The 12,604-nt window shown below is 38.0% G+C and overlaps 2 protein-coding genes across 3 annotated transcripts in view; both read left to right on the forward strand.

Annotated features, from left to right (window-relative positions):
- Nucleotides 1–7,462, forward strand: part of myom3 (myomesin 3) — a 114,835-nt gene extending 107,373 nt beyond the window's left edge. For both annotated transcript variants that reach the window (XM_088327037.1, XM_088327038.1), the window contains exons 31-38: nt 110–148; nt 436–541; nt 3,018–3,181; nt 3,244–3,280; nt 3,362–3,384; nt 3,451–3,506; nt 5,644–5,935; nt 7,314–7,462. In XM_088327037.1, coding sequence (XP_088183163.1) covers nt 110–148; nt 436–541; nt 3,018–3,181; nt 3,244–3,280; nt 3,362–3,384; nt 3,451–3,506; nt 5,644–5,916 — 698 coding nt within the window. In that variant the 3' untranslated portion in view covers nt 5,917–5,935; nt 7,314–7,462. The remainder of the gene's footprint in view (nt 1–109; nt 149–435; nt 542–3,017; nt 3,182–3,243; nt 3,281–3,361; nt 3,385–3,450; nt 3,507–5,643; nt 5,936–7,313) is intronic.
- Nucleotides 7,463–10,804: 3,342 nt separating this feature from the next.
- fabp10a (fatty acid binding protein 10a, liver basic) lies at nt 10,805–12,516 on the forward strand. Its single transcript, XM_088327043.1, has 4 exons — nt 10,805–10,938; nt 11,036–11,208; nt 12,257–12,346; nt 12,414–12,516. Exons 1-4 carry the CDS (start codon nt 10,872–10,874, stop codon nt 12,462–12,464), a joined length of 381 nt encoding a protein of 126 aa, XP_088183169.1. The 5' UTR covers nt 10,805–10,871; the 3' UTR covers nt 12,465–12,516.
- Nucleotides 12,517–12,604: the final 88 nt, after the last annotated feature.

Here is a 12,604-nt window from a genome sequence, read left to right on the forward strand (position 1 = left end):
ATAAACATCATAAAAATCCATTTTTAACTAGCGTGGCATTGAAAGAGTTTAAGCCTATTCAATCCTAATTGCTACACTATGCTCATTATGAGTTTGTGTTTCTTCACAGAGTACGACAAGCTTGTCCAGCAGCTGAGCAAACAATGCGGTGAGTGAGTCACACGACAAGTCGACATGACAACGCTAGCTCTCTTGTGTATTTACATGTAAAAAACACCTCATTAATATACATATTTAAATTGGTTCTGTGGATGCACAGTTGCTTCATCATCATCATTATTATCATCACCATCACTTTTTTCACCGTTATCATCATTGCTGTTTCCATACATTTTCAGCATAATATATGATAAAGAGGATCGATTATGATAACAATAATTCTCATTCATTTTTATTTTTTCCTTCATTTATCCTTCTCTTCGTCCATCTCTGCAGGACTGTCAGCGGGTCCATTAAGGGTTCAGAGCACGGCCCAAGGTTTACGGCTGTACTGCAACCTCACCTATTACATCAGTGAGCTGAAGACCACTTGGAGCTTCAAGTAAGGAGCTCTGACTGTCAACGATCCTCTTAGTTGAGAAGTTTTCAGGTCCCAAATTTGGTACTTTGTACTGTGCTTGCATTAGGTTCTTCCTCACTATTGGTTCCAAAAAACTTACTGCATGCTTAGTTTATCCAAGTTTAGTCGAAGTGACCAGTCTTAGGTGTTATCTTGGAAAGTGCTCTTGCTCAAATTTGGGCATAATTGACCCCAGCAATCCTTACCGAGGACAATATGAATTGTGCTTATAGGTCAGGGGTGTCCATATTTTTTTCTTCCGAGCACTACAATGAAAATTATAAAATATTACCCTATTGGCAGAAATTTACAATAGCAAGTACAAGTGCTCATTTTACATATATTTTTTATTGTTTTGAAGTATTTTGTCTGATTTATCGAAATATATTGAGGACAAAACATACCTAATGCACAATATACAGTAAATTGTGACCCTATTGGCAGAAATGTATTATTATAATAATTTAACAGCTCAATTTAGGTCTACATTTTATTGTTTTCAAGTATTTTATCTAATTTATTTAAATTTATTGAAAGAAAAAAAACACAATATATAGCAAAATTGTCTAATCTAGCAAATGGTGAAACAGTTAGACTCTTTTAAGAAATATTTTCATCTAAGATTTTTAAAAAATCATTAAAACTACAAAAAATCTTACCATTTAATAGATATGATCATTTTACTTGCTGCAGTCAATGCCAAGATCCAGCTTATCTCTGAATAGCGGGAAATGATTTTAAAAGAGCAAAATTTTCTTCGAGTGCAACAAGAAAATGCATTTTACTGAGGTTTATTATTAGTAGTATTATTATTTTCATTACCATTACTTTGATATATATACCTCTACATATAATTGTTGAGGGTAAATTACGTATTTGTAGCCACAGTATATAAGAACTTTTCGTGGACTGCAAATGGCCCACGAGCCATAGTCTGGAAACATAAACCCTTTGATATATTCACAAATGAAAATGTAATGCCCTCGGAAGTATTTGAGTCGACTGGAGCCGAAAGAAACTTAAGGTGTCCAAGAAAATATTTTATTTAATCGTTAAAATCAATTCAAAACTCGTATCCTGTCATTATTCTTGTCGCTTTAAATACTGGTTTGCATTGCAGCGATGCATTTAGATAAATAAAACAAGAGCAGATTGGACAGAATGCAGTAGTATGTATTATTTAGGAACTCCTGATTGCTCCCACACTGAAGATATTCCTGCGATTCGAATTAAATTTGTGTTGAACATAGTTTACAATGCGATTAGACTTGGCAATCCAGGATAATCACAATCATCAAATAAACAATATTATAATGAGTATTATTTACAAGATAGTGCTTGTAGATTGGCCAAAGTTGATAGCGCATTAGTAAATGTTGCAATGCTTACCCTCAGTAGGGTCACGGGGGTACTGGAGCCCATCCCAGCCATCTTCCAGCAGTGGGCAGGGACACCCTGAACTGGTTGCCAGCCAGTCACAGGGCACACAGAGACAGACAACTCACTCCCTCATTCACACCAAACGACAATTTGGACCGGACAATTAACATGACCTGCATGTTTTTGGAAAATGTGGGAGAAAAACGGAGAAAACCCACACAAGCACTGGGAGAACATGCAAACTACACATGGGGAGGCTGCGGTAGCTGGACTTGAACCCTGAACCTCTGCACCGTGGGGCTGTGCGCTAACCACCCACTTTGCAAATTATAACAATGAAAAAATTTAAAATTAATATATATTTTTCCATACATGGGCAAGATTTTTTTCACATTATTGTGTGCTTTTTTCGGGTGGTGATAGCGCTGGGGAAGTAACTGCTCCTGAGTCAGTTAGTTCTTGTTTTGAGGGATCTTTAGTGCATGCCATTTGGCAGCGGATCAAAGAGTTGGTGTCCGGGTTAAGCAAAGGCCCTTCTAATTTTGTCGGCTATGCTGCGCTATTACGAACCGTCAGTGTCCTCCAGAATGGGCAGTAAGCAACCGGTGATTTTCTGGGCTGTGCTGACTACTCTCCTGTTTGCTGCCATGCTCCCAGCTTACCACACACTATGCCAGAATGCTCTCCACTGTTTCTCTGTAGAAGAACACCAGCAGCTTCTGTTCCAGGTTATTTTTCCTGAGCACTCAGAGTAAGTGAAGCCAACTGCTGAGCCTTCCCTACCACAGTTTGGGTGTTGGCAGAGGTCACCGGAGATATGCACACACAGGAGTTTGAAGGACTGGACACTCTACACCGCTTCCCCCTGCCCCACCTAGATGGATCCGATCACCTCTGTCTTTCTCCGGCCCCTAAATATAACCCCCTTCTAAAAAAAACAAAGCTGTATCAAGAAAGATTACGCTTGAAGGTCCCTTCTATCAGTTGCAGAACTGCTTTAAATATACGCTCTTGGCTGTGTTAGGATATCATAACCTATAGATGTTTATATAGTACTGTGTCTATTTCCATCCCTCAGGGGGAAACAGATAGAACCCCAGTCCAGGATCAGGATGGGCAGCAACGTGGACACGGTATGGATGGACATCTTCAACCCTACAGAGAATGACAAAGGCAAATACAGCCTGGCGATGTTCGATGGGGGCGAGACACATGAGCGTCACTTGGATCTGTCAGGACAAGGTTCGATATTCATGGCCGTGCACGGGGATATTTACCATAATAATAATCTTATTTATTCACAGCATTTGGAAATGCCTTGATGGAACACCTAAGACTGAAGTAAGCTGTCCTTTCTTTAGCCTCAAACTGTTGGCATGGTTGACTGATCACTAATTAGGTAATTTGTTTTATTCTCTTTAGAGAAGAGGCCGTTGTTGAGAAAAGTAAGTGACAACATTTTTAAAAGGGATGACAAGGGCAAATGTAAACACACACTACATTCCTTTCAGATCGGGCGAAAGTGCTTAAAGGTCTGCCGGATGTGGTAGCCATCATGGAGGGCAAGGTAAGGACAATTTTTCTCCACATTTTAAAAGAAAAAAATGGGATGGAAAGAAATAAAAATGTTAGACATTCGCCCTTAATCAACTTCAATGATCGACAACAACATGGAATCACATAAAACAATGTGAGATAAAAGCGTGTTTTTTTTTGTGCTACACTCAATCATACATATCTTGTGATATTAGGCACTTTTACATTATTGTACAAGCCAGGCATTAACAAAATTAACCTTTTAAAACAAAAAGCTAATCTTTTGTTACTGATTAGCACGATCGCCTACAAGTTTGATATGCATTTCTGAAAAAAATATTTGTCACGTTATTGCCCGGTTGTTGCTTTGTTATTAATGTATTATAAGCTAATGTAATTTTTAAAATTAGGAATAAAATCTATCTACCGACCGACCAACCCACCCACCCTGGTAATATCCCTCGAGAGGGGTGACCAACAGCAAGACAAACTCATACACACAAAGAAAAGAAAAAAGGGAAAAAAATAGCATAAATATTTGACCATGGCCAACCCAAATGCCCAAACACACAAACAAGTTAAACACCTCAGCACCCAAGTTGGTCATGCTTACGTCCCTCCATATGAAACGGGACACAAGAAAGCAGCCTTGTCACTCGTGTTAGGGTGACACAACACACTCTTCTGTTCAACAGCAGGGCCCGACAGCTTTCACCGGTTTACCCCTGCCGCATCATACAGGTGCCCTGCCCATCCCTTAGAACGCGTCCAAACATCCCTCTATTCATTCACAACACCTCTCCACTCATTTTTATCACCAACAAGAGCTCTAACTTCCACTACATTTAGACTTTTAGGATTAAAATAGCAGGTTAAAAATCAAATTGCCTTGAAAATGTCAAAGACCCATAACTAGTGAGCTATTTTAGGAACCAGCCTGCAGGCACTTCATTGGTGACCTATGGTGCAGGTATTAATATAATTAAATATCACCTTTAGCACAATGGTGATGTCTTTTTTCAGGTTTAAAAAATTAGAAATACAGTCCTCTAATTTTTTTCTTTTACATTTTTTTCAATGTTACATACATAAAATTACAATACAATTATAAAATGCTCACAAAACCTATACTCATTGGCAGAATGGCTTGCTATTTTTTCTAGTTTCAAAATATTGTTACATGGTTTTCTTCAAAAATACAAAAATGTTACTAAGAACAAGCAAAATATAGCAGAAAGTTCTTTTTAGGTCATCTATTTTCTAAAACAAGGCAAATTTTCTACCAACTGCTAGATATAACTAGTCTATATTTGTTTCATAAAACTAGTAGTAGTAGTTAGAATGTCTTGGAAGAGGAAAAAATAACCACGAAATTAGGAAAATGGCTAAAAAAATACTTTTCTTGCTCTGGACTCGCGGTGCATTCAAGACCATAAACAAAGGATTATTTTTTATATTCAGGGAAAGCTATGTGATTTTCTAGGAAATTTGAATTCTAACTGGCATTATAAATAATTGATGTGATCAGAGCATTTAAATATATCATTCCAAAGTTCTCTTTGAAATTTGCCTATAATTTATATATGTTAATCGTCTAATGCCCTTATACAAGGCTTATGTTTTAGTGGTTGACTGAGCCTATTATAACCCTAATAAATACACCATGTTAAAAACATAACAATATGATAAGTTGCTATTTTCTAAATGCATATCAAACTAGTGACCCTTTGCGCTAATAAGTAACAACAAAAGTTGCTTTCAGCTACCAAGAAGTTGGTGACTCCAGCTAAACACATCCTTTAGGTCAAGTCAAGTCATGTTTATTTGTATAGCCCTCAATCACAAGGAGTCTCAAAGGGCTGCACAGACCACATATTATTGCAAACTACAGACTATTATTACACCATCCCCTGATGTAAAACATACATGTGGGCAAGGAAAAACTCAAAAGCCTCAGAATGAGGAAAATGAAGAAACTTTGAGAAGGGACCGCACATGAGGTAATCCCCCCTTCCGGGTTTGATGATTAGCTTCATATTCTTTGTAGGCAGTTATACTTAATTTCCAGTTCTATTAATAGTGGGTTTGTGTGGTCCGTGTAGCTGTATCCCTCCATAACTGACACCCATTTGGCTTTTATTTAAATATTTTCGTCCCCCGTCATGCAGTCCCTGTGCCTGACGTGCTTCATCGAAGGTGACCCGGCCCCGGACGTCTTCTGGATGCGTAACGATCGGAAGATCTCCGGCGACGATCAGTTCTTCATCACCAGGGAACCCGGCTGCACCACCATCACCATCAATAACGTCAACACAGACAATTCGGGCAAATATACCGTGCTGGTGCGCAACAGCTGCGGTGCCGAGTCGGTAGACGTGACGGTGAGCGTTTACAAGCGAGGAGAGGTGCCACCGGCCAACGCCACCGAGATGGGCTTGTGAGCGTTGCTGTGGATAAAGGGTGAGCACATTTTTGGCATAAAATGCCAAGTTTTATTTATGTATTTATTTATTTAACATGCAAAACGTGAAAAAATGGCTGGCGGAAAAAAAAACACACAGAGAGTAACCAATTGGACGACAACCCAGACTAAGTCAGTGAAAGGCAGCGAAGCTCCAGTGGAAAAAGTTAAGCTGGCCAACCAAAAACCATGCAATGAGCAGCCAAACTAACCGAGAACCAACATTGAAAAATGGCTATGGCGACAAACATAAAGCCGGCCAGGAATAAACAAACCAAGGGACATTCAAAAACGACGCTAGCACCAAGGTAGCCTTCCAAAAAAACATACAGTGGGAACCAACGAGCGCCAACTAGGAGCAAACCAAACCAAAAAAGCCTTTGTCAGTCCCAACACTAACGGGGAAGCTATCCAGACAAAACAATACCAACTGCAACATGCGCGGGGAAAAACACAAACAAAAAGCCACAATCGTCTACCTCCAAGCAGAAATGAGCGTTATGCAACCGCTGTTCAATAAAATCGCAGTCCGTTTCAGAGTGTGTATAGCTCCGCCCATTCCTACTGCTCACCCAATCAAATTGCTCTAGGTGCTTTGCTAGAGCTTTTGGGTAAAACGTTTGTTTTGGGTTAAAGTTTATTCTGTGGCTTTTCATCGTAAAGTGTCTAAATATTGAACATAAATTGTTTAATGAGCCTCAATATAAAGGATTATTTAGTGACTAACGGCCACAATGCGGTCTGTTGGTGTTACATTTTGACTGTAAACTGTAGTTAAATTTCTGTCCTATATATACTGGACTGAATGCTTTGGTATTGTCTTATCTTCGAATGTGCGTCAATCAGAAGCCGAAATAAAAATATAATAATTAATTGCATAAGTTCTATTTTTTCTTTGAGCCGTATGTACTCATGAAAAGAGCCATATATGGCCTGTGAGCCATGGGTTCCCGACGCCTGCACTATAAGATCTGCTACGGAAAGCGTACAAAATACATATGGAGTGTGTTTTTTTCTTTAATTAAATCGGACTCGGTACACTTTATCCCAGAGTCGTTGTAGTTTTAAGGTCACGTTCCAGTACATAAGGGAACAAAATGCAACACTTAAAGGAGCCGGGTTGTACTTTTGGAGGGCAAACAGTCCACAAGGTCAATCACCCCTCCAGCGGGCCCCTGGAGTCACGTGAGGAGGTTCAACGGCACCGAAGGGAGGGGGAAAAAGGTTGCAGACGTGTAGAAATCCCAAATGAGGCCTTTCCCACGAACAGCCCCATTAATTTTTTACTCAACTGCAAAAGTCAGTGGGGCTTAGCTTTTTTCACTTTTTTATTTCTAAATAATCTTATCCTATTGCTTTTTTCTCTGTCTTCACCAGGATCATATTGGGACTCAACAACCCCTTTCCGAATCATGTTTTGATGTGCAAGTTAAAATGGTTGAAGTGGTTGAAGAATGTCTAAAAAATGGAAATGAATGCACATTTGATGGTTGTGTTATGTAGCGTTGGAGGATGGCGATTATAAGAAGGAATGTATTACGTTATGATTGGTGTTGAAATTAAATGATTTTCCACGAGGAAATATATGTGCTTCTAGACGTCTCGTCAATTATATTTGTTCTCTCTAGTGCAGGAGTGACGAACCTTTTTGAAGCTGAGAGCTTTTTTAGTTAGTGATTAGTGTGAACGGCAAGCAGTTTGATACAGACGCTGCCCTACTTACGAACGAGACGATGGTTCGTAAGTTGAATTTGTTTGTATGTTGCTTCAGTGCTATATTTTGTACGTTTAAGGTTTAGATACGTATATTTAAGGCTTGCATAACAAACCTGTATTGTTTTGTACTAAAAAAATAAACATTTCATAAAATAATATGCTCTATAACATTACAAAGCAGGCTGAATGATAAAGCATAGTACTGAGAAACAAAGCTACACATTAGGCGTTGACATTATGTGGTCTGTGAGGCCCTTAGAGACTCCTTGTGATTAAGGGCTATACAAATAAATATGACTTGATTATAAAAGATAAATAAAGTTGAGTTTAACTTACTTTTGGAAGATGCGCTTCAAGAGGTCCTCCACCGTGGTAAAAAAGTGGCCGAAAAAAAAGCGTTCTGACCATTTTCTCAACCGCATCAAGCTTTCTTATTCCACTTTCATTTTAAAAGAAACGTCTCGCCTCTTCTTTACACTTTACACCAACCATATTGAATGGATGCACGAGATATTAAACATTAAAAACATCAAAGTTCTTAGCGCGCTAGAGATACAGTACACGTTGTGATGATTACACACAACCAAGAAGTAGAAGCTTCTTCTTCGGTGTGGATGCTTGGTGACCTCTCACAGTGCCACGCAGTGGAAAGAAGCACTACAGTACTGTTCTCTACTCGGAAAAAGGTACAAAATCTAACTTAGAGCAATGTGCGGATATTCTTCGACATCCCGAAAAAAATTGTCGTTGCTACTGTTTCGCGTAAGTCGAATGGTCGCAAGTCGGGAAGCGTCTGTACGCCTTTTGTAAAATAACAAGTAATGTTCTTACTATTTTTTATTATGTAATTACCTGCTTCAAACTAATATGATTTAGGGTAAAATAAGCTCAGTCAACAACTAAAACATCTGCCTTGTATATAGGCCCTGCATAATTTACATATTTAAAGTATTAAGAACTCTGGAATAATTGATCATATTTTTAAAGAAACTCATGGAAATTATTTCAAATTTCCTAGAGAATCACAATGACCGTTCACTCGTTTAGCAATTTTGAATACCTGCACAAGGCATCATCTTGGAGAGCACTGCTCCACAGTTAAAAGACGTAGAAAAAAAATCTATTTCGGATGATGAGTGTAAAAAATATGCAGTTGAAAATGCTGATTAACTTTTGTTTGACTTTTATTTAATTATTTATTTATAAGTATGCTGTTTATATGTTCTTGAGTACAAAATTTAATATTTTCTCGAAATAATTATAAAATAATCATAATAATCATAATAATAATACAAATAATAATCAAAATAATAAGGTTTAAGCGTGTTGGGGAGGCAGCGTCATGAAGAAGGATGCCTCTCGTCTCAATAAACTGCCGAGGAAAGCAAGCTCTGTTGTGGGCACAGAGCTTGACAGCCTGACAACAGTAGCTGAGAGACGGGCACTGAAAAAGCTGCGGTCAATCATGGACAATTCATCACATCCACTACACAGCATTATATCCAGACAGAAGAGCAGCTTCAGCGACAGACTGCTGTCACTGTCTTGTACCACGAACAGACTGAAGAGATCTTTTCTTCCTCATGCCATGAGGCTCTTTAACTCCACCCGGCGGAGTAAGGCCCACATTAAACCACACCCACTACATTGCATATTACCGTACTTTTATTGCAGTGTGTATTTTATGTAGCACTATTTAAATACTCTATACAACATGCTACAGTGGGTATTAGCACGTCACATTGGGTATTTGTATATTGTATTCCTTTTGCTTTATTATAGTATTGTTCTCAGCGAAGGGATGCTGCTGGAAATGTGAATTTCCCTGCGGGGATGAATAAAGTATCTATCTATCTATCTATCTATCTATCTATCTAAAAAAAACACAATTAAAGCTTCCCTTGTGAACAAATTTACAACACCAGGAAAATCGATGTACTCTCCTAACTACAACATTTAGAGAAATACTCTTTATATTTGTTTGATTATTTATTTACTTTAAGATTTTTTTCTTTCCTTTCTTTATTTTTTTTAATTTCACAAATTTTCAACCCAAAAATTATTCCGGTGGCCAAACATGCAGGTCACAGGATTTGCTTTATTTGTAATCCTCCTTTATTTATTTTTGAAAAAAAGCAAGTAGGGTAGAAAATAACCCAATGTGCGTCAAAAGTGGACCAATCCACACCCGGGGTAGTTTGAACCTGCCTTCTACGTTGTTTTTAATTAAAAAAATAATATATATATATATATATATATATATATATATATATATATATATATATATATATATATATATATATATAAATAAGAAGAAAATATTTGTTGAAAAGAAAACACTGACATTTAGAGTTCTTGTCAAAATGAAAAAAGAAGGAAATAGACTGTTTTATTTACACTCTAAAAACAGTTTGTAGGGTAAAATAACCAAATATGGGTCAAGAGTGGACCAATCCACAACTCAGTGTAGTTTGAAACAGCTTCATGGGTGTTTTGTATGAAAGAAAAGGAAAACAAACTCCTAAAATGTAGTCGTCTTGTAAAAACCAAACCGAAGAAAAAAGTTGTTTTTTATGTTTTAAACAAATAACTCACAATAGTTCAAAATACTTCAAAAAATGCTCACTTTACATTTTAAGAACTACTTCATTTTGTTACAAACACATCAAACCATGTCTATTGTTTATAAAAGACGTTTTTTTATGTTACAAATCAAACCGAACTCAAAATTCATTTTTGAACCTCCAATTTAAATTACTTTGATAAAAGTATTTTGAGGATTCATGTGAAATAAAATTAAATCAAATGCAAATTTTTTATATACATTACTTCTCTCAAACCCATACAATTAGAATGTCAGGGTCCGAATTCGACAATGCAGATAGTAACATTTTAGTTATCGAGAATACAACTTAAATCTTTAAGTAGAATTATCAAAATAAAATCTCAAATACTGAAAGGAAATATTTGTACCATTATTTTCCCACCATTCAAGTTTCTTACATGTATCTGAACGCCTTGAACCCCAAAATAGGGACTCTCTTCCCTTCACGCCAATTCATGGAGTAAATGAACTCGGGGTTGTTCAAACAGCGCCCGACAGGGTTACTAATTAAACGCTCTACCCGGGGGAAGTATAAATGCGGTCCGGCCGGGCCTGACTCTCCCCACACGTTTGAGCTTCAGCACCTGTCCATCTCAGCCTCCATTTTGGTCAACATGGACTTCAACGGAACGTGGCAGGTCTACGCCCAGGAGAACTACGAGGCCTTTCTCAAGGCCATGGGTGAGCAAAAAAAAAATGAAATCAGGAGCAAGTTGACAGCCTGACAACAGTAGCTGAGAGACGGGCATTAATGTTGGGGTTTTTGAATACTCGTCAGAGCTCCCTGATGATATCATCAAGATGGCCAAGGACATCAAGCCAGTGACGGAGATCACGCAGAAGGGCAAGGACTTTGTGGTGACCTCCAAAACGCCTGGGAAGACCGTGACTAACTCTTTTACCATCGGCAAGGAGGCTGAAATCACAACTATGGACGGCAAGAAGCTCAAGGTGAACTGCTCTCCTAAGAAAACCCGAATGTCTATTGCTGGGGTGTCGAACTCATTTTAGCCCATGGGACACATAGTAGGCTAAACTAGTAGATTAAAGAGGAAGAGAGAAAGGGGAAAATAAAGACAAAAATACAGACAAAGAGATAAAGACAGGGTGAGAGACAGGAAAGAGAGAGGGAGAAGGAAAGTGAGAGAATGAAAGAGAAAGAGAGGGAGAAAAAAGAGAGACAAAGAAAGAAGGGGGAGAAAAAGAGAAGAGTTAAAACAGGGAGAAAGAATGACACACAGAGAGAAAGAGAGAAAGAAACAGAGAGTGATAGAAGAAGATAAAAGAAAGGGAGAAATAAAATTTGAGAAAAAGATAAAAAGGGATAATATGGAGAAAGAAAGAAAGATAACTAGAGTGAGAGAGGGAACGAAACAATGATGGAGGGATATATAGTTCATTTTTATTTCTTTTTATTTTTCACCCTTTCTTTTTCTTTTCTTCCCTTCTTTCTTTTTTTCTATTTATTTATTTCTTTATTCCTTTCTTTCTATGCAAAAGGCTGGGGGGAAAAAATGAGAAAAATAGTGCGGTTTTGTCACTTTGAGTGTCCAGAGTGTCCATAATCTTACTGCTCGTTTTAACTTGCACCACCTAAAACATGTGGTGGTCAGATATTACATACTCTCACTTTAATTTAACTCATGCAAACTGGAATGGTTACAAAAACAACACACTCGTTCAAGTTCAAAAAATAAATGAAGGATTTAATGATTCGAAATTATTTTGCTGCTTCTTACATCCATGACTCGGTGAAGTAATAACATCAAATGATCAATGGTAGTCAGCAAATCTGGCGACATCAAGTGGACATTTTAAAAGCTGCAGGCCATTGTTTCTCTTGCGTTTCTCTGTGTTGTCTCCGGGCTAGATCCAACCCACATATGATTGACGCCCCTGGTGAATAGCTTTTTAGTGCAATGATCCTACAGTATAAATGCAGTATTGCAGCTGAATTGAGCATTATATTCAAATAATAATAATTGTGTGACCTCTTCAGTGTGTCGTCAACATGGAGGGGGGCAAGTTGGTGTGCAACACCGGCAAATTCTGCCACATCCAGGAAATCAAGGGAGGCGAAATGATCGAGGTACCCTGAACGCATCACTCGAAACACACATCGACATTGTTGTCATGTTTACGTTCTTTCGTTTCAGACTTTGAGCATGGGCTCCGTAACTCTGGTCAGAAAAAGCAAAAAAATGTAAACATCATTGGACAGCAGATTTTGGAATAAACGTCTTTTTGAATTAAAAAAAAGGTGCTTTATTGTTTGTTGTTTTACCATACACGTTTTTATTTACGATACATGAACGTGTCATATTTGAGAGCTGGGATACCTTAAGTG

Source organism: Urocampus carinirostris, chromosome 2 (genome assembly GCF_059441175.1).
Source record: "Urocampus carinirostris isolate Australia breed hairy pipefish chromosome 2, RoL_Ucar_1.0, whole genome shotgun sequence".
Taxonomy (NCBI): Eukaryota; Metazoa; Chordata; class Actinopteri; order Syngnathiformes; family Syngnathidae; genus Urocampus; species Urocampus carinirostris.